This window comes from Epargyreus clarus, unplaced genomic scaffold (genome assembly GCF_041222505.1).
Source record: "Epargyreus clarus isolate Ecla_fem2 unplaced genomic scaffold, WU_Ecla_fem_2.2 ptg000033l, whole genome shotgun sequence".
In the NCBI taxonomy this organism is placed as follows: domain Eukaryota; kingdom Metazoa; phylum Arthropoda; class Insecta; order Lepidoptera; family Hesperiidae; genus Epargyreus; species Epargyreus clarus.
The window spans coordinates 3,504,181-3,529,224 of NW_027332238.1; the positions used below are offsets into that span (position 1 = coordinate 3,504,181).

Sequence of the window (25,044 nt, forward strand, 5' to 3'; positions counted from 1 at the left end):
TTACTTTAACGAGGTCGTGGTACGAAATTTCAATGTATGATTAAAATAATATTGTTTTAAGAGATGGTAGTAACCCCCAGGTAGCCTGTATGTTACTTTAATACAAAATTAGGCTCGATTATGGTGTATTTATAATTAAAGAGTTCTACTTTTAACTTGTTTTATAAAATTTACATATCCAGGGTGAATTTTTCATCCATCTCTACAAAACATCCTGTATCGAATTATTTGAAACATTAGGCCACAAACATTTGTTAATATGCGAAATTTTAAATGAACATGGCGGGAACTTCGGTGCCGGAATAATATAAAAAAATATGTATTTTCTTCAAAATGAATCTTTTGACTTAGTTTGTCATTCATCATTACTTCCCAGAATTTGCTTCTTATAACTGACACTACCTGATCGTGGAATAATACAGGATGCGCTTTTTTCAAAATGGACTCGTTCGATTCCCGGCTAGGGATTTTTTTTTTTAAACACTAATGTCGCAATTTTGGTTATTATAAAAATCGGCCTCGTTACTCCTACAGCATTTTTTGCTTTTCTTTATAGTTTCGTATTTAGCTCTGAAGACCCATTTGAAAAAATCACCCTGTATATAGATTACCGCCTCTTATAGTTACGTACCAGGCGTGAATAAGTTAACAAGTTAAAAAGGCACTATTCATTGTAGCTATTTAAGGGAAATTTAGATGGAGAGAGTTTCTCGCACGTTTCGAGTCCAGAAATCGTAAGCAACTATCACAAGCAATAATCGCCATAACATAATCGTATCAAAATGATTACACACAGGCGAGAACTAAAATCTCGCCTACGATTATGTCATACGAGACTCGCATGACTTATCGCCAGGCGATAATTGCCTGTGTTTGTTTACATGACAAAATTATAGCAAGAAGATTCTTGCTTATGAAAATCTCGACTTATAAACACTATCTCGTATGACATATTTTGAAGTTCATACGAGTATCATACAAATCAGTTGCATCCTGAAGGACGACTTATCAACATATTTACGCCTGGTATCCATATAAAATGTGTGTGCACTTATATATAGGCCGCGTAAAACTGCTAATCCGCTCTGAATATAGAAATGAATCGCGTCGCCATAGCAAATTGTATGACTACACCTGCTCGCAACTTCAGAGCGGACTAGCAGTTTGGTGCGGACTATACATATGTAAGAAGTTATACTTCTTTAAAATTCAAGTAAATTTAAACTTAGCGAACGAATAGACGAACGTAAATATAATAAAAACTTAATTATCCGGACCACGGTTATCCGGATTCGCGATTATCCGGACTAACAACTGCAAACGATTATGTATGTATATAATCTAAGAAAATAAGCATGTTTACATACATCGTATGTTGGAAAATGTATGTTTTAATAATTTCTTCTTCGTAATTGTTGTTTTTCATAAACATAACATTATGTAGGTACTACATGTGCACAAAACCTGTTCTGCATATGAAATGAAATGAAATGAAATGAAATGAAATGAAATGAAAATTATTTATTGCCAGAATGTAGTAATGGTAAATGGTGACAAATATTTTATATGTTCTTACATTCTACTATAAAAATAGTGTGCAATGTCAAGTTCATAATACAGTAATAATTTTTAGATAATTTAGTCAATTATGTATATTAATGTCAAATATGTTCAATTTAATTAAATTTATTTAAATAACATGAAAAAGTATGTATGTCAATATAGCAGCTGATTATTTTCCTTATATGCAAAGTATTCGCCCAAGTCGTAAAAACATTTATCAAGGAGCCAGTCAGACACTTTATTTTTAAATCTGTAAGAAGTCAATTCTTTAAATTTATTGGGTAGTTTATTATAAACTTTTATAGCGTTTATATACGCATTCCTACTAAACAATTTTAATTTACTTTGTGGCAAATACAGTTTGAATTTATTTCTAGCTGTTACACACCTGCTTACAATTGGGTACTTGACAGTTATAACAATAAAATATGAAATATGTTGGATATGATAGCTTATAAGTAAACATAAATTATGCAGTATTTCGTTTATTTTTTAATACGTTCTAAGTATTTTAATTTTTAAAAAGAAATTTTCGATTTTTTATCTGTGGATTTTAAATCCCAAAACGGCGACAGTGCTGCCTCAAATGTCATGTGACGTCATTACATCGAAACCAAACAAGACAAATAATAATTAAATCGTTTGCTGTTAGAGTTGGTTGAATTTATGTTGTGAATCGAAATGAAGCCATACTATATTAAAGCTGATAGCGTGAACCTGCTTAAAGAATCTCCATATATGCAGTGCAATAAATCAAAATGGATACAAAAACTTCCGTGATATAACCTATGGAAATATCAAATAAACAACGTAAGTAAAACATTCTTTATATTTACATTTAATCATATCTGACAATTAAAACATTTCTTAACTGACTTCAGACAGAAGAAAGGTTGTCTTCAAGTGATTATTAAGATTTTTTTAAATATACTTGTATTCTTATGTGAACTGTTTTAAGGTTATTAATTGGTTATATTTATATTTACAGATCTTCCCGACAATCGTATAGTGACGACGTTATAGAGTATGTGCAGTTTAAGAGGAAGGCATGTTTGTGTTTCATGAAAAGTAAAAGTTGTCCTGAACACAAGGTACATCAATGAAAATGAAAATGTGATGACTGTCCTGCCTAGAAGAAGTGAGGAGCCAAAAGTTTCGAAAGTGGGCACCAGTCTGAAATACATAAAGTAAAGTACACGGGAAATAGTACTTCTTTACTTGCGTAACCTACCCAACAAGATGAAGGAAGAAAAGTGACCATACAGTTCCTATTATTGCATTGCACGTTAATTCTGAAAATGACAGTGATAAAAATATATATCCATTTGTTACGGAAAATAATTTTAGTAATGAAGAAAAGCAGACACGCAAGCAGCACAAAAATTTAGCTTAGGTGATCTGTAGTAATTATTGTAACTGTAACATATGATAAATATATACAAAAGTTGTACTGTGTGTACTCACTAATAGAACCATATAAACCAAATAAACAAAGAAATCGGTTAATAAAATACTAATATTAGCAAATCATGTATTTTTAATTATACAGTCCTGTAAGTTAATCAGTGCACATGCACCATCAATAATAACACAGTCATGAAATATTTTAATTGTGTCCTATTAATTACAGAATGGGCCCTTAAAATAGAATTCTCATAGACGTCTTATAATTCGATTCTTATCATAGACATCTATATAATATATTAAATATATGAATACTTCCACTTGCTGTTTTGTTTTGATTACGTCCCGTTCCAATGATTTGGAATTGACGAATCACTCGAGAGTTACTAAATTTATTCCTTTTTTTCAATAATACTTCTCTTACATAGATAGTATAAAATGTCATTGCTTGCAAACAGAGGATTTAAACATATAAGAATCTGCAAGTTCTTTAACGTTTATGAGATTTGGGTTTAGGAACTTGTATAAGCAAATTTGTTAGGATATTTAGCGATCGTACTTGAATACATCGTCACTGCACACGCCTTGTAATTTGACATTCTTGCAATTGTACTAATAAAAGTTAAATAATTCCCAAGATTTCCCCTGAAGTATGTGTAGCGTCGAAGTTTATTTCTATATTTTCAATGTTTTGACGTCACGCTACGAAATGACACTTGACCGCCTGTTTTGGCGTAACGTTCCGTTTACCGTAATAAAAATATGTTTTTTATTAATAAATAGCCCTTTTTTCGAAAAAATGATCAATGAAAGGCATATATAATACGTATATGAATTCATTAAAACAGTTTCCCAAAAAGTGTCAAGTAGCCAATTTGCTCGTATTACATTCCATTACCCGGATTTTCGATTATCCGAATGTCTAACGGATTTCCCGAATGCCTTATTAGTCCGGTTAATCAAGGTTCTACCTACTACAACTACTACTACAAATAAATACATTTTTTTTTTATAATATAAGAGTAGCAGACGAGCATGCAGTCCACCTGATGGTAACTGGCTACTGCCGCCCATGGACATCTGTAATCAACCCCAGATAGGATTAGATATTCCTACCTGAGGTCGGCCACAGATGCGCCGCTACCCCTGAGGACTAAGCTGGAACGCCTCGGAAAAGTCTGTCTCCCTTACCACACCCTTCAAACCGGAACACAGCAACGCCTAACACTGCTGTTATTAGGTAGAAATAGGTGTGGCGGTGGTGCCGCCGGAGTCGAACCACAAAGGGTTCTACCACCTTTAAAATTTCAATATGGATTAAATTTTGTAAATATCAACTAAAAGTTTACAATATTAGCCTCCTTAAAATATATACATTTAATAGTATTGCACTATATACTACTACTATATTGTAATTTTAAAGGAGAGCCCACTGTGGTTTGACTCCGGCGGCACCACTGCCACACCTATTTCTGTTATAACAGCAGTGTAGCGATACTGTGTTCTAGTTTGAAGGGTGTGGTAAGAGAGACATACTTTTCCGAGACGTACCAGCTTAGACCTCAAGGGTAGTGGATGGTAAGTGATCATGGACATCTGTAATCAACCCCAGGTAAGATTAGATTCCTAATGAGGTCGACCACAGATGAGTTACTTGGGTAATCATGTCTCCCTTACCACACCCTTCAAACCAGAACACAGCAGCGCTACACTGCTGTTATAACAGAAATTTGTGTGACGGTGGTGCCGCCGGGGTCGAACCACAAACGGCTCCACCACCTTAAAACGCGTCTAAAGAAGTATAACTTCAATAAAGTTAAAACATAATCACTAATAATAATTGTCATCAAATGCTCTGTCTCAAACACAAACTGACAAAATACAGATTTAGGGATCATTTACATTACAGACATAGACCGTATCAGACACGTGTCGTGACAGACATCTACCGTAGTCCGTAACACAGCGCGGTCACGGGCCGTGCCTGTCAATATATTGTATAACAAAATCAGGTCGCACTTCGGGAGTATGGGCACAAGTGAAAACTTGAATATTAACATTGTGCATTTTCACATCAAAAATATGATTATGACTGACGAGACACGTTTTATGTCTGTTCTCTATAGGTATAAGCAGAAACATAGCAGTGTAGCGATACTGTGTTCTAGTTTGAAGGGTGTGGTAAGAGAGACATACTTTTCCGAGACGTACCAGCTTAGACCTCAAGGGTAGCGGATGGTAAGTGATCATGGACATCTGTAATCAACCCCAGGTAAGATTAGATTCCTAATGAGGTCGACCACAGATGAGTTACTTGGGTAATCATGTCTCCCTTACCACACCCTTCAAACCAAAACACAGCAGCGCTACACTGCTGTTATAACAGAAATTGGTGTGACGTTGGTGCCGCCGGAGGCGAACCACAAAAGGCTCCACCTTAAAATGCGCCTAAAGAAGTATAACTTCAATAAAGTTAAAACATAATCACTAATAATAATTGTCATCAAATGCTCTGTCTCAAACACAAACTGACAAAATACAGATTTAGGGATCATTTACATTACAAACATAGACCGTATCAGACACGTGTCGTGACAGACATCTACCGTAACACAGCGCGGTCACGGGCCGTGCCTGTCAATATATTGTATAAAAAAAATCAACGGGTCGCACTTCAAAACTTGAATATTAACATTGTGCATTTTCACATCAAAAATATGATTTTGACTGACGTGACACGTTTTATGTCTTTTCTCTATAAATATAAACAGAATCATAGCTATCAATAAGAATTAAAAAATATATATTTATGGTTTAATTTGGAGTAAACAAATACTAGTTTTTTGGGTTCCGTATCCAAAGGGTAAAAACGGAATTTATTTTTAAGCTTTTATTATTTGTTATTATAGCGGCCACAGTTATACATACCATGCAAAAATTTCAAGCGCCTACTTATTACGGTTCAAGAGATAGACAAGAGATTCGACGACCCGCGTGGCTGAGCGGTCACCATGCCGGCCTGACGTGCAAAGGGTTCCAGGTTTGATCCCCGGCCAGACAGATATCTAAATGATGAATTTAGATTTCTGTTTCTGGGTCTGAGTGTTTGTGTATTTGTCTATGTGTGTGTTCATGGCACCCACGACACAGGGAATCCTAGTGTGCGGCTGTGAGTGTAGAAAGCGTTTATAGAGCCCTGTGACAGACGGACAGACAGCGGAGGCTTAGTAATAGGGTTCCATTTTTACCCTCTGTGTACAAATTCCACTCACATTTGTATAAAAAGATTTACATATGAGCTGTATTAATACATATCTTCTATATACCATTTAAGACATACTATACCTATAGTCAGATTCATAATTAGGTGTCCAAAATGTAAACAAAGAAATGTCACTGTCAAAATTAACAAGAAACACAAACCTTAACAAACTCAACAAAAAACGAAAATTTAACAAATATACACAATTTAACAAACGCATTATGTAAACGAGAAACCATTAAAGTTACCATTATCACATTTTAATTTTCTACCATAAACTTTGTTTTTATTATTATTACTGTATGGAACGAAATTGAGGTGATATAAATATTTTATTATTGTTGTATTACTTAAATATCGACAAAAATAAAAACTACCATTTCTAACGTATTTTCTTGATAGGTCAACACCTTTGTTTACATTTTGGACACCTATTTATGAATCAGAGTATAGTAAAAATGTCAAAATATACATTCATCGAATGTCACTTCTCATGAACTTTCCTAAATTTAAACTTATGGTGTCTCAACAGTAATTTATTCGTAAAAGTCATACCACATGAGCACATATGCGTCAAGACCGACATTTCCTTATCATAATGTTCAATTAATATATGACGTATCATGCTATCATTGTCCAGACAGATTTCACGACACAGAACACATATATGTACGTTATTAGTTAGTTTAACACCACGCCATCCCATAAGGTTGTATTTCTTCCACTTATAGGGATAATCACGTGGCATATAAAATGATTTCCATCTCGATTGATTCTGCTCTAAATTCGTAATTTGGTTACGTTTCTTATGTATCGTATTTATATGAGTGTTAAAGTTTTCTTCCCTTTTCGTGAAGTAACCGCATAAATCACATTTATAGTAACGTGGGTGGGTTTTTATGTGCTCGCGGAGTTGACAGCGATCTTTGAATTTTACACAGCAAATCTTACAGGACGATATACTTTGAAGACTGTGGACACGGAAGTGATACCAGCTGTTCGTGATGCGTACCATTTTGTAGCAATTCGGGCACATAAATCTGTAGTTCCGGTCTTGTTTCTGATGTGCGTGGACCATGTGGTGTGTTAGTAATAACTTATTGAAGAATATATCGCCGCACGTGTCGCAAATGAAGATTTCCCGTTCAACTCTGGTCGCTGTCTCCGAACTGAGGAGATGTTCTGATTTTATATGCCGTATCATTGCATCTTTGCTTTCAAATTCCATTACACACATCTGGAAAAGGAAATGAAGTTAATTTTTATTTAGTTGTGTAAGTTCACTTAATTGAACGACTTTAATGAGACATACTGAGTTTTTTAAAGAGTTTTGAAAGGTGTTTGGCAGAGGGAGATCTCCCGCCGGGCTAGGTGATCATGCCCGGGGAGCGGCCGTGTCCCCACAGTCTCAGTTCGGAGCTTCTATAAATGCAAGATGTTTAGAATACTTTGATAACGTGATTCAGCAGTGCCATCTCTTGCCAAGTAGCGTGAAGTCGCTACAGATCACTATTAGGTCGCTACGAGATCAATGCTTAGTAGCTTGAACACTAAGGGGCTTTCAATTTTCCTTTTTTATAATATAAGAATAGCAGAGGAACATACAGTCCATCTGATGGTAAGTGGCTCCTGCCCCCCATGGATATTTGTAATCAACCCCTGATAAGATTAGATTCCTACCTGAGGTCGGCCACAGATTAATGATGTGCCAAGTCGGTACTTTTTTTTTTGATATTCAAATACTACTATATAAAATTATTATACAACTAAAATTATTATACTATATAAAATTATTATATTAGTACTTATATAAAAAAGAATTGAATCAGTACTGGAGTCCAGAGTACCCACATTGTACTCGAGTTAGTTACGAAGTACTCGAGTACTTTGTAACACACAGTCCAATAGCACAACCAAAAAAAAATTTATTGGTTGTCTATAAAGTCTTTTTACTGAGGATAGTTGAACGTGACAACGTTATAAGAAAATACTGATGGAATGGTTGCATTCCAAAACCACATTCACTTTTCACTGCACTTCATACTTGACGGAAACATGTATTATTGTATAGAAGCTGTCCACGCGGACGCATCGCTCACTCAAGTAGGAGAGAGACAGATGTCGAAAATGAACGCCTCAGAGCGAGGTAACGCCGCATGAGTCATGTTTTTTGGTGCGTGCAGCCGGCTCCATCGGATTATAAGACGTTGTCACGTCAAAAAGGTGCCTAAACTACTAAATTAAACGTTTGCGTTTGAGGTACATATGACTGGAGTCAGTGTAGTGTACGAATACTGTCAGTATTCAAGTATCACTGGTACTCGAGTACTGACTCGAGTCGACCTGATTCGGCACATCTCTACCACAGATACGCGACGTTTGAGGATTAAGAGGAACGCCGCGGAAAAGTATGTCTCCCTTACGAAACCCTTTAAATCATAACACAGCACTATTCAACACTGTTATAACAGAAATAGCACAGTGGTAACCGAAGACGAACCACGTAGAGTTCTACCACCTTCATCCTTCATTTGCATTCAACATGATCAAACTTACTTTGCAAATATGTTGAGTCTTCGACCGTAGTAGCTCAGAGATGGCGTCCTTATGGCAATCATCACGGTGCAGCTCCACCTCCGTCTCACTGGACCAGCCCTCGGAACAAAAGTTACATAAATAATACGAGGAAGCCGTTTCATCCTCAATTTGTCGTTTCGCTGGTATTGTTACGTCGTTGGGTGAACGAAACATGTTTAATGTATTTGTTTATTTTCTGTGTTATTACTGTAATCCTTTCGTCCACTCTATATTATTGAAAATACTAATTATAATTTATGTTTATAATTCGTTGATTTGACAATTGACATTGACCTTAACAAGTGCCGCCATTTTGATATACTGTTTCGAGTAGTTGAAGTTGAGGCGAAGATTATTAGTGCATACTGCCAAAATGTCTGCGGATATTAACACAAGTTTTTTTTATGAAATGAGGTCTAATAAGAGCTCCTAGAAAATAATAGAAAGTATTATAGATATTAGGATAAAATTCATATCACCAGATACTACATACTTTAAAAAAAGTCACAGCTTAAATATATTAGTCCCTGGCTTAATAAAATCGGCACGCGAATTTTGTTAACAAAAAAAAATAATATTTTCCCGCCATTCCGAAACTTAATGGAACATTGAGAAGTTATTGCAGAATCCGTTCTAAATTAGGTAAATTTCTGCTTAATTAAACAATATTAGCGCTGATATCCTCTAATTTGAAATGGATAATAATGCAGAATTCTCATTCGGCTACTATTGAAGGTAGTAGAATCATTTGTGGTTCGACTCCGGCATCACAACCACAATGTTTCTGTATTCTGGTTTTAAGGAATAAAACTAGTAACTTTATCTTAATCTCGGAAATATCGAAAAAACCGGAATACCGGGATTTGTCTGGAGTCAGTACCGAAAATACCGATTTTGCTTAGTTTATTTTGCTTATTGCGACCCCTAGTAGAAATCTAATCTTGTCGGTGGTTGATTACAGATGCCCATGGGCGGCAGAACCTACATACAATCAGCATACAATCAGGTAGACCTCATGATCATTTAATAATTCCTACTTTTATAGGTAAAGTTTAGTCAAAATAAATAAAAAACATCTTGGCAAGAACAATTTATTTACACTTTTAACACCGTTTGACTTACATAAGACACATAAGCACCACATAAAATTTGAACAACAATCAAGCCTACTTCTACTGACCGAACGATATTTACAATTAGTCGTGTCGTAATCTTGTCGTATCGTCGTAAGTAACTTCAGTATTTACTGTTTTTTTTTCGAAATGACTATTTTACTATAAAATATTTCTCAGATAATTAAACTTTTTATAGCTATTAACACAACAGTAAGACCATAATTGATTAGAGAATGGTAAAATATACAAAGATCTACTACGGGTATTAACGAGGTAACTTGTATCAATATTGAAGAGCGTAAATTAATCTGAGAACATCGCCGTTTTTCCCATTTGTGCGTATGGCAGTTGTCGGAAATTAATATGTTAATAGCTTCATCAGCGATTTTTTAATTTCCTCAAGTAAACAGTTTTTTAATTTTTACGTTAATTTATTGAACTTAACAGCTGGATGTTAATCATCAATAAAAATGTTTTTTGGTTCTATTATTTTATATAATAAACATTAATATATTAATTTAATTGATAAACATACTCGTTAAAATTTCCCATTTCTTCGGTAGTTTTGTCTACCTAGCAACATTATGATGGCCAGGGGCGCCTCTGCCACACGCACAGAGAAGTTCGTATAAAATATATTTATTTCTGAATGTACACTTTATTCTAAAAATAAGCGACTTTGTAGACATGTTTTAATAAAAGAGGTTGAAGTATTAAAATAATATTAAATACTTAATTACGATTAGCCAAGCTATCTTTGGGATGTAAGCAATACTACTAACATTGATAAGTAAAATAGAAAGATACGTCGCCGCCTTAAAATTAGATGAAGCCACAAAATGCTGATTTTTAATTCTTGACAAATTAAAAGACATTTTTAGAGAAAATGTACGTATAAATAACTAATACTGCGTGATTTAAGTAATAAATAAATATTTCAAACATTTTAGGGGCATTTTACGTGGCAATTTTCCAATTTCATTTCTCAAAACTGGTTACACTTTCTTGTTAGGAGTGATCTATCTATGTATTTTACTTATCTAACTCTACTAACTAACTTCTGTAATTAGTGCGTGTAAAAAATACAGACCATTGAGTTAAAAATCTAAATTTTAACCCATTTAATGTACCGTCACAGGAAACCGACATATTCGATGTACATAGCGTAGACACTAGAAACGCGCTCACTATTTAAAAATAACAACATTTTCAGAACAAAAAAAAATTAATTACACCCGAATCGAATTTACTTAAAAAAGTGTAGAATTAAATTTTAATAAGAATTACATTTACAAACTAATTTATATATCCACAACTGGGCACTGAGCTCTCAGAAAGGGAAGGTTTTAAGCCATTAGGTGCCGTGTCCCTGTAGTTCCGGGACTAGAATAGGGCTACGGTATCCCCTGCCTGTCGTAAGAGGCGACTAAAAGGGGCTCCCGGGGTTGCGGGCGGTAAGAGTGGGAGCTCGAACCGTCCAGCTAGCGACCCCGGGAAGGACGGCGGTATGTGTGGTCGCATACCGTCGTAAACACTACATGGTGTGGGAGGAGCGAAAACTGCTCGCCCAGGGCAGAGCCCAATCGGGGCATCGCGCTTGGAGGGTTCCGGTTGTGTTCCGTCGGAGATCCCGGGGTTCAACAAGCGTTGAGGACGGCCACCGGGTGGGTTTTAATGCGGTAAAAATCCCACATAACCCGGCGTCGCTCTCACGTTGTGGGGTACCTAGGGTTGAAGGTTTCCCCCTCGAGAAAAAAAAAGGTGTAAATTTACCATACTGGCCAAGGGCGGATTAGTGGAATTCACACACATTTCAAAACTTTTTTCACATACTTTTTTTCATCATTACAACAGTGTTGCTTGGGATTATGTGGAAGCATATTTCAACGAAGTATAAATTACCACCACAGATAAGTATGGATATCTCACCGCCTTGTTATGGAAGGAAACCATTAAATGGTTTAAATGGCTGGCATGGTGTAATTTACGCGGAACAATGCCGACATGCGCAGTTAAGGGGAGCAAAAACACGAAATCGAAGAAAAAGTGCCAAAAATATCGTTTCATTCGTAAATTCTCTAAAAAATACATTTTTTTAATATTTTTCAAACACGAAAATAGATGACAATTTCAATTGTCAAAACTGGTTACATTTTCTTGTTGGGAGTGAGTAATCTTTACTAATCTACGGATACCACAGGTTCACCCTATTTATACAACTACCCTTCTTATATACATATAAATTACCAATCGTAATACACAAATATTTTAGACACAATTTTATAAATAATCGATTTATTTAGAAAAAAATCGATTCTAATTCAGATCGATTTTAATCGAACGTTTAATATTTAATATTCGCCTGAATTTGTTTCGTAAATTCAGTACTAGACCCGATGTTTATTTTATTAATGATCTTTATTAATAATTAATCTATCCATTTCTTTCAAACTAAAGATCAAAATTTCCATTGAATAGTAGCCAGAAAGTGTCAAATTTCAATATTTGGTAATCAAAACACTGGATAGATTGAATATTAATAATACACTTCAGTCAATATGTAGGAACTAAATAACACACATCACTTGTATACACTATACACTTCACACTTCTAATACACTTTGCACTTTTAACTAAAGACACAGCTTTTCAATACTGTTAAGTCTTCTTTGCCCCTATGTTGTTCCCTGTAATAAGTAAAATTAATATAAATAAACCGATATATAAGTACAGTAAATTTAAGAAATGATATTTCAATAAGTACACCGGAGAAGTATGGCCAGATAATTAATCTCACGGAGAGTTCCGTGTCATCATTTTCATTTTTAGTATTTATTTTTATAGCAGCCATACTATGGCATGTAATAAACATCTATTAAAATTTCAAGTATCTATCTATAACAGTTCAAGATATCGTATTGTGACAGAGGGACAGACAGCGGAGGCTAAATAGGAGTAATAGGGTTCCAAGTTTACCCTTAGATTACCCTGATAAATAGCCAAGTGTGATTTGAACTCACTGAGGTTTCCATAACACCTTATTTATTTGTAGGTCATATTTCTTATCGCAGCAACTTATATTATTTAAATAAAGAACACAAGATATTTCTAAAATAAAAGATTTTTATTTTTTATTTTTGATAACATATGTTCATACAACAGTGACTTACTTTCATACTAATTTTATTTTAACCTTTAAATTTAGAAAGAGATAGACAACCATCACATAAATGTATATGCCACTCACCTGTTATTCAAATACTTCTCATAGCCACCAGTCATAATACCAAGAAGAATAATGAGACCCACTAGAGAATTAGATTTAAACTTAGACGCACAATCCGATGGATTGTCTGGATTTAGCGTGTAGATCTGAAATAGAAACAAAAAACGTAATTACTATAAAAAATAGAAAACGACTTCTTAAAAACGTCTCACGTCGCCGCAAATACGTGATTTAGTTATAACTATATATTAGTATGTATGTTAGTCTATAAAAAAATATGTCATTCCCACAATTTAGACGAATCCAACGACACCTCGTATGTTAAAATCCGGTACGCCGTTTGGGGTGTAGGGCGACTGGCTTATTATAGCCATATACGTTCCGCCGTGACGTCAGCAGATTCGCACCATGCCATTTTTATGTATTAACTTGGATTCATAAATCCGACTATCCAACTACCCTCACAATACATGGATCATCACGCCTAACAATTGCATAGCGTTGCTAAGCAACGTGAATATTTCGAAACCGCATTTTTTATGGACACGCCGTTATCTCACTAGAAATATTTCCCTAATAAGCAACACCATGTTCCTAAACTACAATATGTTACCAAGCAACGTCGCGTTGCTAAGCAACATTGTATCGCTAAACAACAATGTGTTACCAAGCATAATTGCGTTGTTAAGCCACATCGTCTTGTCAAGCAACATTGAAATATTGAGCAACATTGTATCGTCTAAAGCCTTGTATTCATTAGGCAACATTTGTTTATAAACACTGTTTATAAACTGTTTATAAACACTGTTTATCAATGTTTCATCATCTCTGTAAACAGTTTATAAACAAAGGTGATGAAACATTGTTTCTGAAATATGTTGCTGTGCTCCCCACGTTGAATGGGGAGCAAAGCGAAACATTTAGTTTATAAACAGCAATTGACAGATGTGGACGTGTGTTGCGCTTGTTTATAAACATCGAAATAGTGTGGTTCAGCTCTATCAACAGTATAATATACTTTGGAATGTCTCAAATAAATAATATAAAAATAAATTAAAAAAATGATGTTTGGGCCGATATTGCTGCAGAATTGACATCAAGATGCATATTTTACGCTCACAATATTCCCTAGAAAATAAAAAACTGTGGTGTACTATGCGATGCACTATGATTAGTATGATCGAATGTATTGAAAGTATTGAGTAGTTAGTAATCAATCAGGGCTCGAAGATTACGATCGTTCATTTTACTCGAACCTTAAGCATCTTACATTACAAAACAAAAATCATTTTTTTTCTTTTCACTTTTATGAATTATTACGTTAGCAGCAAAGAGCATCACTACCTCCTCGGGCAACATCCTAGCAACATCCGACAAGTGTAGACTGCAAAGTTTCAGAAACATTGTTTGCGGTAAACTTGTTTATAAACACACCGTAAAAGTTTATAAACAAATGTTGCCTAATGAATACAAGGCTTAATAATATTATGTTACTGAGCAACATTATGTTCCTAAGCAACATCGCGTTACTTAGCCACATTCTGATAATAAGCAACATCATGTTCCTTAGCAACGTCGTGTTACAAGGCAATGTCGTGTTGCCAAACAACATCGTGTACCCAAGCAACGACGTGTCGCTTAGCAACATCATGCTATCAACAGTTGCGTTGCTAAGCAACCACCCCACTCGCCTGTCTCCCCGCGTGCGCGGCGTACCCGGCGAGCGCGGCCCAGTAGCCGGCAACATCATGTTCCTAAGTAACACTATGTTTCTAAGCACCGTGTCCCCGAGCCCCACCTGTCGCCCCGCGTGCGCGGCGTACCCGGCGAGCGCGGCCCAGTAGCCGGCAACATCATGTTCCTAAGTAACACTATGTTTCTAAGCACCGTGTCCCCGAGCCCCACCTGTCGCCCCGCGTGCGCGGCGTACCCGGCGAGCGCGGCCCAGTAGCCGGCAACATCATGTTCCTAAGTAACACTATGTTTCTAAGCACCGTGTCCCCGAGCCCCACCTGTCGCCCCGCGTGCGCGGCGTACCCGGCGAGCGCGGCCCAGTAGCCGGCAACATCATGTTCCTAAGTAACACTATGTTTCTAAGCACCGTGTCCCCGAGCCCCACCTGTCGCCCCGCGTGCGCGGCGTACCCGGCGAGCGCGGCCCAGTAGCCGGCAACATCATGTTCCTAAGTAACACTATGTTTCTAAGCACCGTGTCCCCGAGCCCCACCTGTCGCCCCGCGTGCGCGGCGTACCCGGCGAGCGCGGCCCAGTAGCCGGCAACATCATGTTCCTAAGTAACACTATGTTTCTAAGCACCGTGTCCCCGAGCCCCACCTGTCGCCCCGCGTGCGCGGCGTACCCGGCGAGCGCGGCCCAGTAGCCGGCAACATCATGTTCCTAAGTAACACTATGTTTCTAAGCACCGTGTCCCCGAGCCCCACCTGTCGCCCCGCGTGCGCGGCGTACCCGGCGAGCGCGGCCCAGTAGCCGGCAACATCATGTTCCTAAGTAACACTATGTTTCTAAGCACCGTGTCCCCGAGCCCCACCTGTCGCCCCGCGTGCGCGGCGTACCCGGCGAGCGCGGCCCAGTAGCCGGCAACATCATGTTCCTAAGTAACACTATGTTTCTAAGCACCGTGTCCCCGAGCCCCACCTGTCGCCCCGCGTGCGCGGCGTACCCGGCGAGCGCGGCCCAGTAGCCGGCAACATCATGTTCCTAAGTAACACTATGTTTCTAAGCACCGTGTCCCCGAGCCCCACCTGTCGCCCCGCGTGCGCGGCGTACCCGGCGAGCGCGGCCCAGTAGCCGGCAACATCATGTTCCTAAGTAACACTATGTTTCTAAGCACCGTGTCCCCGAGCCCCACCTGTCGCCCCGCGTGCGCGGCGTACCCGGCGAGCGCGGCCCAGTAGCCGGCAACATCATGTTCCTAAGTAACACTATGTTTCTAAGCACCGTGTCCCCGAGCCCCACCTGTCGCCCCGCGTGCGCGGCGTACCCGGCGAGCGCGGCCCAGTAGCCGGCAACATCATGTTCCTAAGTAACACTATGTTTCTAAGCACCGTGTCCCCGAGCCCCACCTGTCGCCCCGCGTGCGCGGCGTACCCGGCGAGCGCGGCCCAGTAGCCGGCAACATCATGTTCCTAAGTAACACTATGTTTCTAAGCACCGTGTCCCCGAGCCCCACCTGTCGCCCCGCGTGCGCGGCGTACCCGGCGAGCGCGGCCCAGTAGCCGGCAACATCATGTTCCTAAGTAACACTATGTTTCTAAGCACCGTGTCCCCGAGCCCCACCTGTCGCCCCGCGTGCGCGGCGTACCCGGCGAGCGCGGCCCAGTAGCCGGCAACATCATGTTCCTAAGTAACACTATGTTTCTAAGCACCGTGTCCCCGAGCCCCACCTGTCGCCCCGCGTGCGCGGCGTACCCGGCGAGCGCGGCCCAGTAGCCGGCAACATCATGTTCCTAAGTAACACTATGTTTCTAAGCACCGTGTCCCCGAGCCCCACCTGTCGCCCCGCGTGCGCGGCGTACCCGGCGAGCGCGGCCCAGTAGCCGGCAACATCATGTTCCTAAGTAACACTATGTTTCTAAGCACCGTGTCCCCGAGCCCCACCTGTCGCCCCGCGTGCGCGGCGTACCCGGCGAGCGCGGCCCAGTAGCCGGCAACATCATGTTCCTAAGTAACACTATGTTTCTAAGCACCGTGTCCCCGAGCCCCACCTGTCGCCCCGCGTGCGCGGCGTACCCGGCGAGCGCGGCCCAGTAGCCGGCAACATCATGTTCCTAAGTAACACTATGTTTCTAAGCACCGTGTCCCCGAGCCCCACCTGTCGCCCCGCGTGCGCGGCGTACCCGGCGAGCGCGGCCCAGTAGCCGGCAACATCATGTTCCTAAGTAACACTATGTTTCTAAGCACCGTGTCCCCGAGCCCCACCTGTCGCCCCGCGTGCGCGGCGTACCCGGCGAGCGCGGCCCAGTAGCCGGCAACATCATGTTCCTAAGTAACACTATGTTTCTAAGCACCGTGTCCCCGAGCCCCACCTGTCGCCCCGCGTGCGCGGCGTACCCGGCGAGCGCGGCCCAGTAGCCGGCAACATCATGTTCCTAAGTAACACTATGTTTCTAAGCACCGTGTCCCCGAGCCCCACCTGTCTCCCCGCGTGCGCGGCGTACCCGGCGAGCGCGGCCCAGTAGCCGGCAACATCATGTTCCTAAGTAACACTATGTTTCTAAGCACCGTGTCCCCGAGCCCCACCTGTCTCCCCGCGTGCGCGGCGTACCCGGCGAGCGCGGCCCAGTAGCCGGCGCCGAGCGCGGCGGCCGCGCCGGCGGCGCCCAGCGCGCACACGCTGCCCGCCAGCGACAGCGCGAGCGCCGGTTTAGTGTGCGCGCCGAACGTTAGCGCTGTTGATTTCATTCCTATTCGCGCGTCGTCTTCTTTGTCCTGTTAGAATGTAAATAATTAAATTACTAGATTATTTAGCAACTAACTAACCCGGCAAACTTTGTACCGCCTTAAAATTTATTTATCAAATATGTTTCATATAAAATATAGCCCATGTTACTCGTGGATAATATAGCTTTCGAATGGTGAAAGAATTTTTAAAATCGGTCCAGTAGTTTTTGAGCCTATTCATTACAATCAAACAAACAAACAAAGTTTTCCTCTTATAATATTAGTATAGAAAAGCGTTTAATAAATTGGCAAAAGAAAATGTGGGCCAAAGATTAGTAAAGATATCTCACCGCCTTGTAATTTAAGGAAGCCACAAATGGCAGACACATACGTAAAATGGCTGACTGTTTTTCCATTACGTCTCCGACTGTCATGGTGTAGTTTACACGGAACAATGCCGACATGTGCAGTTAGTGATGCAAAAACAACACGAAAACGGAAAAAAAAGTGCAGAGAAATATAGTTTCATTCGTAAATGCCTTTCTTTAATATTAATTTGTTAAATATTTTTCAAACACGAAAATGACAATTTCAATCGTCAAAATTGGTTACATTTTCTTGTTAGGAGTGAGTAATCTTTACTAATCTATGCTTTGGGCTAGATTAATGCCCAAGAAGCAACTTTGCTTTGACATTGTCAATCCGTAGCTTGTATATATTCAAAACGTTAAAAAATGTTGGATAGTATGATTCTAAAATCTCTTGATGAGTTGCATAAAGTCGCCATTATGTGTATCAGAGTGTTATCTCTTGACAAGTTGAGTATAGTCGCCACAGAAACATAGGTTATAATTACACTTAAAAATACAGATTCATGTATGAACCACATTCATACAAAAAAAATAATCAATGTACCCACAGTACATGCCAAAAATATTTTTATCAACTCAATTTTTTAAAATAGCAGATAATATTCGTAATGCTTTATAACAACAATGTTAAACGCTACTTAAAGATTCGAATTTGAAAGTTCTGAAAAATAAGCACTATCAAATGTGGGTAGTTTAATATTTACCATATGACCCTCACCTGATGCGCATATATAGTGTCATAAACGACCGTCCACGCCAGCGCCCCTATGTACAACGGGACGCACACATATGGGTCCAAACTACCCTGCATCGCTGAGTACCCCAGCAGCGCCCCCCAATTGAAAGTCGCACCGAGGAATATTTGAGGGTAGTTCGTGAATCTCTTCGCTAGCGGGTAGGTTATAACTAGAACTGAAATGAAATAAAAAATATAGTTCAAAAACTAAAAACCACTCGCACGCACGAGAAAAATCGTTAATCCTGATTCCTGGCGATCCTGATGAGGAGAAAGGAATAAAATTATTAAAATAGTGTATTGTCATCGGTTCTTGATATTTGTCCAAAATTTTAAATTAGTCTGATCGTTCAAAGTGGGTAAAAAAAGAGTTCAAAAATTCCGTGGTTACAAACAAACAAACAATTAAACAATTATTTATTTTACTTCATAAGGTGTGGTATGTGAATTTATGTATTGTTTGTTGTATATTGAAGGTAGTAGAACCCTTTGTGGTTGCACTCCGGCGGCACCAACGCCACAAATATTTCTGCCTAATAACAGCAGTGTAAAAAGCACTGCTGTGTCCTGGTTTGAAGGGTGTGGTAAGAGAGACATACTTATCTCGAAGCATTCCAACTTAATCCTCAGAAATAACAATGCATCTGTGGCCGACCTCACTTAGGAATTTAATCCTATCTGAGATTGATTACAGATGTCCATGTGCAGCAATAACCATTAACCATCAGGTGGACTGCATGCTCGTCTGCTACTCCTATAAAAATGCGTATGTGTAACATTTATCTCACTTCATTCTTCACATACAAAATCTAATTTCTATAACTTCATTCCATACTCACGCATACTACTCGCTCCGAGTAAAACACTATAGCAGTTCAGCTGCAACAACACCATCAGAGCTAAGCTCAGTTGGACTGCAAGGAACCCGACAGCCTGCTTCGAAGTTACTGCACCCGACACCAGCGGCCTGTCTTTAGTTCTTTCTACCTGCAAATAAAGTTAGAGTAGATATTTTGCGGTTTAAACAGAGATGGCGCCACGGGTTCCCTGAATCACGCTATCGAAGTTTTCTAAATACTTTTCATACAAATTAAAAATTCTGGAGAATCGACCCGAAATATATCTGTACTATAACCAACTCCATATAGAAAGAGCTTCAATTTGAAGCCCATCACTAATCCATTTGCCACTTTTAATAGCAAAGATAGTTGCTTCATATGCAAAGCATCTAGCAACCGCACATAAAACCCAAGAACTGCTTTACGCTAGAAATTGGCATGGCGTTGATATAGTCCACTTCAAACCGCTATGAAGTTGTTGCGGGCAGGTGTAGTCATACAATTTGCTATGGCGACGCGATTCATTTCTATATTCAGAGCGGACTAGCTGTTTTACGAGGACTATACCTCCCTGGTCGATCTATTCTGATTCTACTATTATTTTAAAGAAGTATTATAGCAAACGAGCATGCAGTCCACCTGATGGTAAGTGGCTACTACCGCCCACGGAGCTCTGTAATCAATATCAAATAAGATTAGAGTCGTACCTGAGATCGGCCACAGATGCATTACTACCACTAAAGACCAAGTCAGAACACCTCGGATAAGTATGTCTCCCTTACCACACCCTTCAAACCAGAACAGCAGCGCTTAACACTGCTGTTATTAGGCAGAAATAGGTATGAAGGTAGACCGCAGTCACACCACAATGGATTCAACTTTCAAGGGTTCAAATATCTGATACATACCTGCGCATCAACATCACGGTCCCAAAGGTCATTGATGGTACACCCAGCGCCCCTCATGAGACCAGCTCCGACTAGGAATAGGGCAGCCATCTCCAAACTCGACGATAGTGGCACCGTCCCCGGTATAGACCCAAGGGCTATTGACCACGAACACGGCCAGTAGAGGAGGTAGACACCTGTTGGAATTGAAAGGCAAAGTGTATAGTCCGCGTAAAACTGCTAGTCCGCTCTGAATATAGAAATAAATCACGTCACCACAGCAAATTGTATAACTATACCTGCTCGCAACAACTTCAGAGCGGACGAGCAGTTTGGCGCGGACTATAACACGTATGAAGAAAGTAGCTTTGTAGGTTCAATTCCAGTCACGTCTATTTCTTTATATGCCTATCTATTATAACAGTAGGATTAAGCTCTGCTGTGTTCTGGTTTGAAGGGTGTGGTAAGGAATATTTAGCGACTTTCCACAAGTCGTCAAGAGATAGCGCTACACATATTCTGAATCACGCTATCGAAGTTTTCTCAATATCTTGGGTATACACCAGTTCAGAATTGAGACTGTCGGAGCACGGCCGCTCCCCAGATATGATCACCTACGCCAGAGGGAGATCTTCCATTACCAAAGAATCATCCACGGCGTTCCAACTTCTCATGGATAGCAATGCATCTGTGGTAGATCTCAGAGAGAAATCTAATCTTATCAGGGGTTGATAAAACATGCAAAAGCCCCTTACCATCAAGTGGACTGTGTTCTCCTTTCCTACTTCTATATTTAAATAAAACACATTACCTATGTGAACTTAAAAGTTAATCATCAACCCATTATGGTGCACGTGATCCCCGCGGGAATGTCGCATAGAAAATAATTTTAGTTGTATTGTTATATTTGTTATTTATTATTATTACTTTTTGTTTCTTTTTTTAATTATAATAAATTTTACTAACATAGGTTTTTAAGTACAATGTAAATACTAACAAAATATGGACTATGTCTGAATTAAATGGAAATAAATAAAATAAATAAATTACTATCCCACTGGTTTATAAGGGGCCTCCTCTCAGCATAAGGGGGGATTAGGCCATAGTCCACTGCACTGATCACGTGCAAATTGGAAGATTTGTAGAATCAACAGTGTTTGTCTGGGAGCATCACCCCCGGATTAAGAAGCCAAGTTGTTAATTACACTGGTGTATAGTCCGCGCTAAACTTCAAGTCCTCTCTGAAGTTAATGCGCACAGGTGTCAGTCAGAGAGCCAATGCGGTCGAACACAACTACAAGCATATACTCCGTAGCAACATAAGGGCACACTAACGCAGCTATGCCGGGGGGATCCCGTGCTGTCTTCGTCCCGCTAATATCTATACAATTTGCTATTGAGACGCGACTTGTTTCTATATTTATTTATTTATTTATTCTTTGTGAACCTTACAGGAATGGAAAGGCACAACTGTGGACTTAATTCGGAGCGGACTAGCAGTTTGGTGCAGAGTGCAGACTGTAACTAATATTAAAATTTAATTATAGGAATATATAACTCACCTATAGGCTTATCCCACCTCGCCAACTTAACATATGGTTCAATTTTATCGAACAAACTAACACCGCCTATGCTTGCACCTGGCAACACTTTCCCCAACCGTATCTTGTCTATGACAATCTTCGGCGTCGTCGTCTCTATGACCGCCTTTTGTCTATGCTGATCGCTTTGCGTCGAGTGTACTCGTACACACCTACTTATTCTATTATCTATGCTATTTAGTCTTTGGTTTTTGTAATACAGTGTACCACATAGACAAGAGCTCTGGCTTACACTTGTGTGCTGTTCTACAGCATCTATGTGTCTTAGTTGAAGAAATGCTTTTGTGTACAATTTTTTGTACCCTCTAAAAGTCGTGTTCAACATTTTGAACTAGAATTAATGGCACTTCTGTAACAAAAAACAAAGTAGTTAATATATGTACACAGTGAACAGTGTTAAGCGCTGCTGTTCTGATTTGAAGGGTGTGGTAAGGGAGACATAGGGGACATTTTCTGATGCGTTCCAGCTTAGTCGTCAGAGGTAAAGGTACCTATTTCTGCCTCATAACAGCAGTGTTATTCTCTGCTGTGTTCTGGTTTGGAGGGTTTGGTAAAGGAGATATACTTTTCCGAGGCGTTCCAGCCTAGTCTTCAAAGGTAGCGCGGCAGGTAGAATAGATTCCTATCTGTGGCAGGTCTCAGATAGGTATCTAATCCTATCTGGGGTTGATTACAAATGAGGGTGAATGGCATACCTGTCTGCTACTTCATATTGTTAAACAAATTATAGCAAGTACATATTAAAAAAGCTTATATGCAACTTTTGATGTGAAACATCTATAGCCACACGTAAAACCGATTTATGCCGTGGCGACGCGTCGTCACGCTATACGATGGTATATATATACAGTATATATGCAGTAGTGTGTACGGTGTGGCGACGCGTCGCCATGCGCAAAAATCGTAATATTTTATTTTATCATTATGACATATTTAATTCCTATCACAATATGTTCTTTTCTGCATATTACTTTAACAAAATAATGTCGATGTTTCACATCTGCCAGGCGTCCCGTGACGGCTCACATTGTTTTTTTTAATACAAATTTTGAATTACTTATATCTTATAAAACACAGTATCTTGTTAACATATATTTATTGAAATAGATTACCATATTGTGGCGGTCGGCAAAAACAGTGTATAAACAATAATTGAAGGTCAATTTTTTGTTACTTTTCATATTTAGCATTGAAAGTTTTTGTGGTTGTATGTTGAGTATTCATAATATACTTATAGGTGCGAATAAACTGGTTTTAAGTTTACCACCCACAAAATAAGTAGAATAATGACAAGGTCTATTTATGATAGGCAAGGTACTGCCACTACTCATAAGTAGATTAAATGAACATTATATATTATTTATTATTTTATTGCTTCATTCTTTGTATTTAAAATTGTAAATATAACTAGGTATAGTCAGCGTAAAACTGCTAGTCCGCTCTGAATATAGAAATGAATTGCATCGCCATAGCAAATTGTATGACTACCCCTGCTCGCAACAACTTCAGAGCAGACTAGCAGTTTGGCACGGACTATATCACCATATTATTATGAGAATGTAAATTGCACTAATAACAAATGTTAATTCAAATTTTAATTATTGTTAAATTAGCTTATGTTTATAATTAATTAAAATTGCTATAACCTTACAGGGTTTTATGCCACTGTACCAAAGTTTGTAACATGTTTATCTATACTAATATTATAAAGAGGAAAACTTTGTTTGTTTGTTTGATTGTAATGAATAGGCTCAAAAACTACTGGACCGATTTTAAAAATTCTTTCACCATTCGAAAGCTACATTATCCATGTGTAACATAGGCTATATTTTATATGAAATATATTTGATAAATAGGTTTTGAGGTGGTACAAAGCTTGCCGGGTCAGCTAGTATGTGATAACCGCATGATGCAATAAAGATTATGATTATGAATGAATAGGGCCAGATTTATGGACAAGGCAGGGAGGCTAGTCTAAGGTGTATGTTACAGAAGACATATATCTGAGGCATTCCAACTTAGTCCTCTGGAATAGCAATACATCTGTGAGGAACCTTTTTTTTATAATATGGGAGTAGCAGACGAGCATACAGTCCACCTGATGGTAAGTGGCTACTGCTGCCCATGGCATCTGTAATCAACCCCAGAGTGAGCTAGATGTTCCTACCTACAGGTGCGCCGCTAGCCCTGAGGACTAAGCTGGAACGCCTCAGAAAAGTATGTCTCCCTTACCACACTTCAAACCAGAACACAGCAGCGCTACACTGGTGTAATGACAGAAGGTGTGGCAGCACACAACACCGCTGTTATGAGGCCGATATAGGTGTAGTAGTGGCGTCACTGGAGTCGAACCACAAAGGGTTCTACCACCTTCAAATAAGATTCTTATCTGATGTGGGGTGTTACAGATGTCCATACGGCAGTCACATAACATCAGGTGGACTGGATGCTCCAGCAGCAGGATGCTGATGCTTAAAAGCTAAAAATCATGTGTTGACTAAAAAATACTATCTACATATTTCATAAGAGGAAAATTACTTACCAAATTAAGTATAGGTAACGGCTTTTGTACAAAATAAATAACAATAATTAATACTTCATAAATATTGCACGTATTTATCCACACACTTTGTACTCAACACTTGAATATGACGTAAAACTTAAATTACGATAAGAATTGTATGTAATGAGCATAAAATCATGTTTTCCGATACTTTTCAAGGTTATTTCCTACTTGTATTGTTATTATGAAAATTTATGAACGAACATTGCAAGATATTTGTAACGCCGTACGTGTTCAGGAATTTTCGCTCGTTTAATACAAAGTTTCGTTATCGTTATATAAATAGATGAAATATTTAGTTCTCAGCAATCTCGAATCAACCGCGTTGACATTTGACAATCCAAGTTTTATCTTTATCTGTCAAATCTAAATCTAAGGTAGTCGCTGTCAATTGTCAATCGCATTTATTTTAATTGTCTTAGATACTAGGTTTTCAGCCAAAAATATTCCTTTAAAAAAATTATTTGTTCTTCGCAATCATATATTAAGTTTCTTTCTTA

At 39.0% G+C, this 25,044-nt stretch overlaps 2 protein-coding genes across 2 annotated transcripts; both read right to left on the reverse strand.

The window, feature by feature from the left end:
* Positions 1–6,558: 6,558 nt before the first annotated feature.
* Positions 6,559–9,120, reverse strand: LOC140755676 (zinc finger Y-chromosomal protein 2-like). Its single transcript, XM_073090991.1, has 2 exons — positions 8,786–9,120; positions 6,559–7,466 (listed from the first exon to the last, which is right to left on the reverse strand). The coding sequence occupies exons 1-2, from the start codon at positions 8,978–8,980 to the stop codon at positions 6,714–6,716; spliced, it is 948 nt and encodes a 315-aa protein (XP_072947092.1). The 5' UTR covers positions 8,981–9,120; the 3' UTR covers positions 6,559–6,713.
* Positions 9,121–10,945: 1,825 nt separating this feature from the next.
* On the reverse strand, positions 10,946–24,895 carry Coq2 (ubiquinone biosynthesis protein COQ2, mitochondrial). The gene is made up of 8 exons (XM_073090985.1): positions 24,524–24,895; positions 21,943–22,330; positions 20,402–20,577; positions 19,494–19,641; positions 18,637–18,830; positions 17,407–17,595; positions 13,169–13,293; positions 10,946–12,608 (listed from the first exon to the last, which is right to left on the reverse strand). Exons 2-8 carry the CDS (start codon positions 22,304–22,306, stop codon positions 12,551–12,553), a joined length of 1,254 nt encoding a protein of 417 aa, XP_072947086.1. The 5' UTR covers positions 22,307–22,330; positions 24,524–24,895; the 3' UTR covers positions 10,946–12,550.
* Positions 24,896–25,044: the final 149 nt, after the last annotated feature.

Bases quoted from the DNA above. Each gene is read 5' to 3' on its own strand.
- LOC140755676 (XM_073090991.1), bottom strand. From the start codon at position 8,980: ATGTTTCGTTCACCCAACGACGTAACAATACCAGCGAAACGACAAATT. The intron at 7,467-8,785 runs GTAAGTTTGATC...TTCCTTTTCCAG, and splicing joins AGACTCAACATATTTGCAAA to ATGTGTGTAATGGAATTTGA.
- Coq2 (XM_073090985.1), bottom strand. From the start codon at position 22,306: ATGTTGAACACGACTTTTAGAGGGTACAAAAAATTGTACACAAAAGCA. The intron at 19,642-20,401 runs GTATGTATCAGA...CTTTATTTGCAG, and splicing joins ACCGTGATGTTGATGCGCAG to GTAGAAAGAACTAAAGACAG. The intron at 17,596-18,636 runs GTGAGGGTCATA...ACATTCTAACAG, and splicing joins ACACTATATATGCGCATCAG to GACAAAGAAGACGACGCGCG.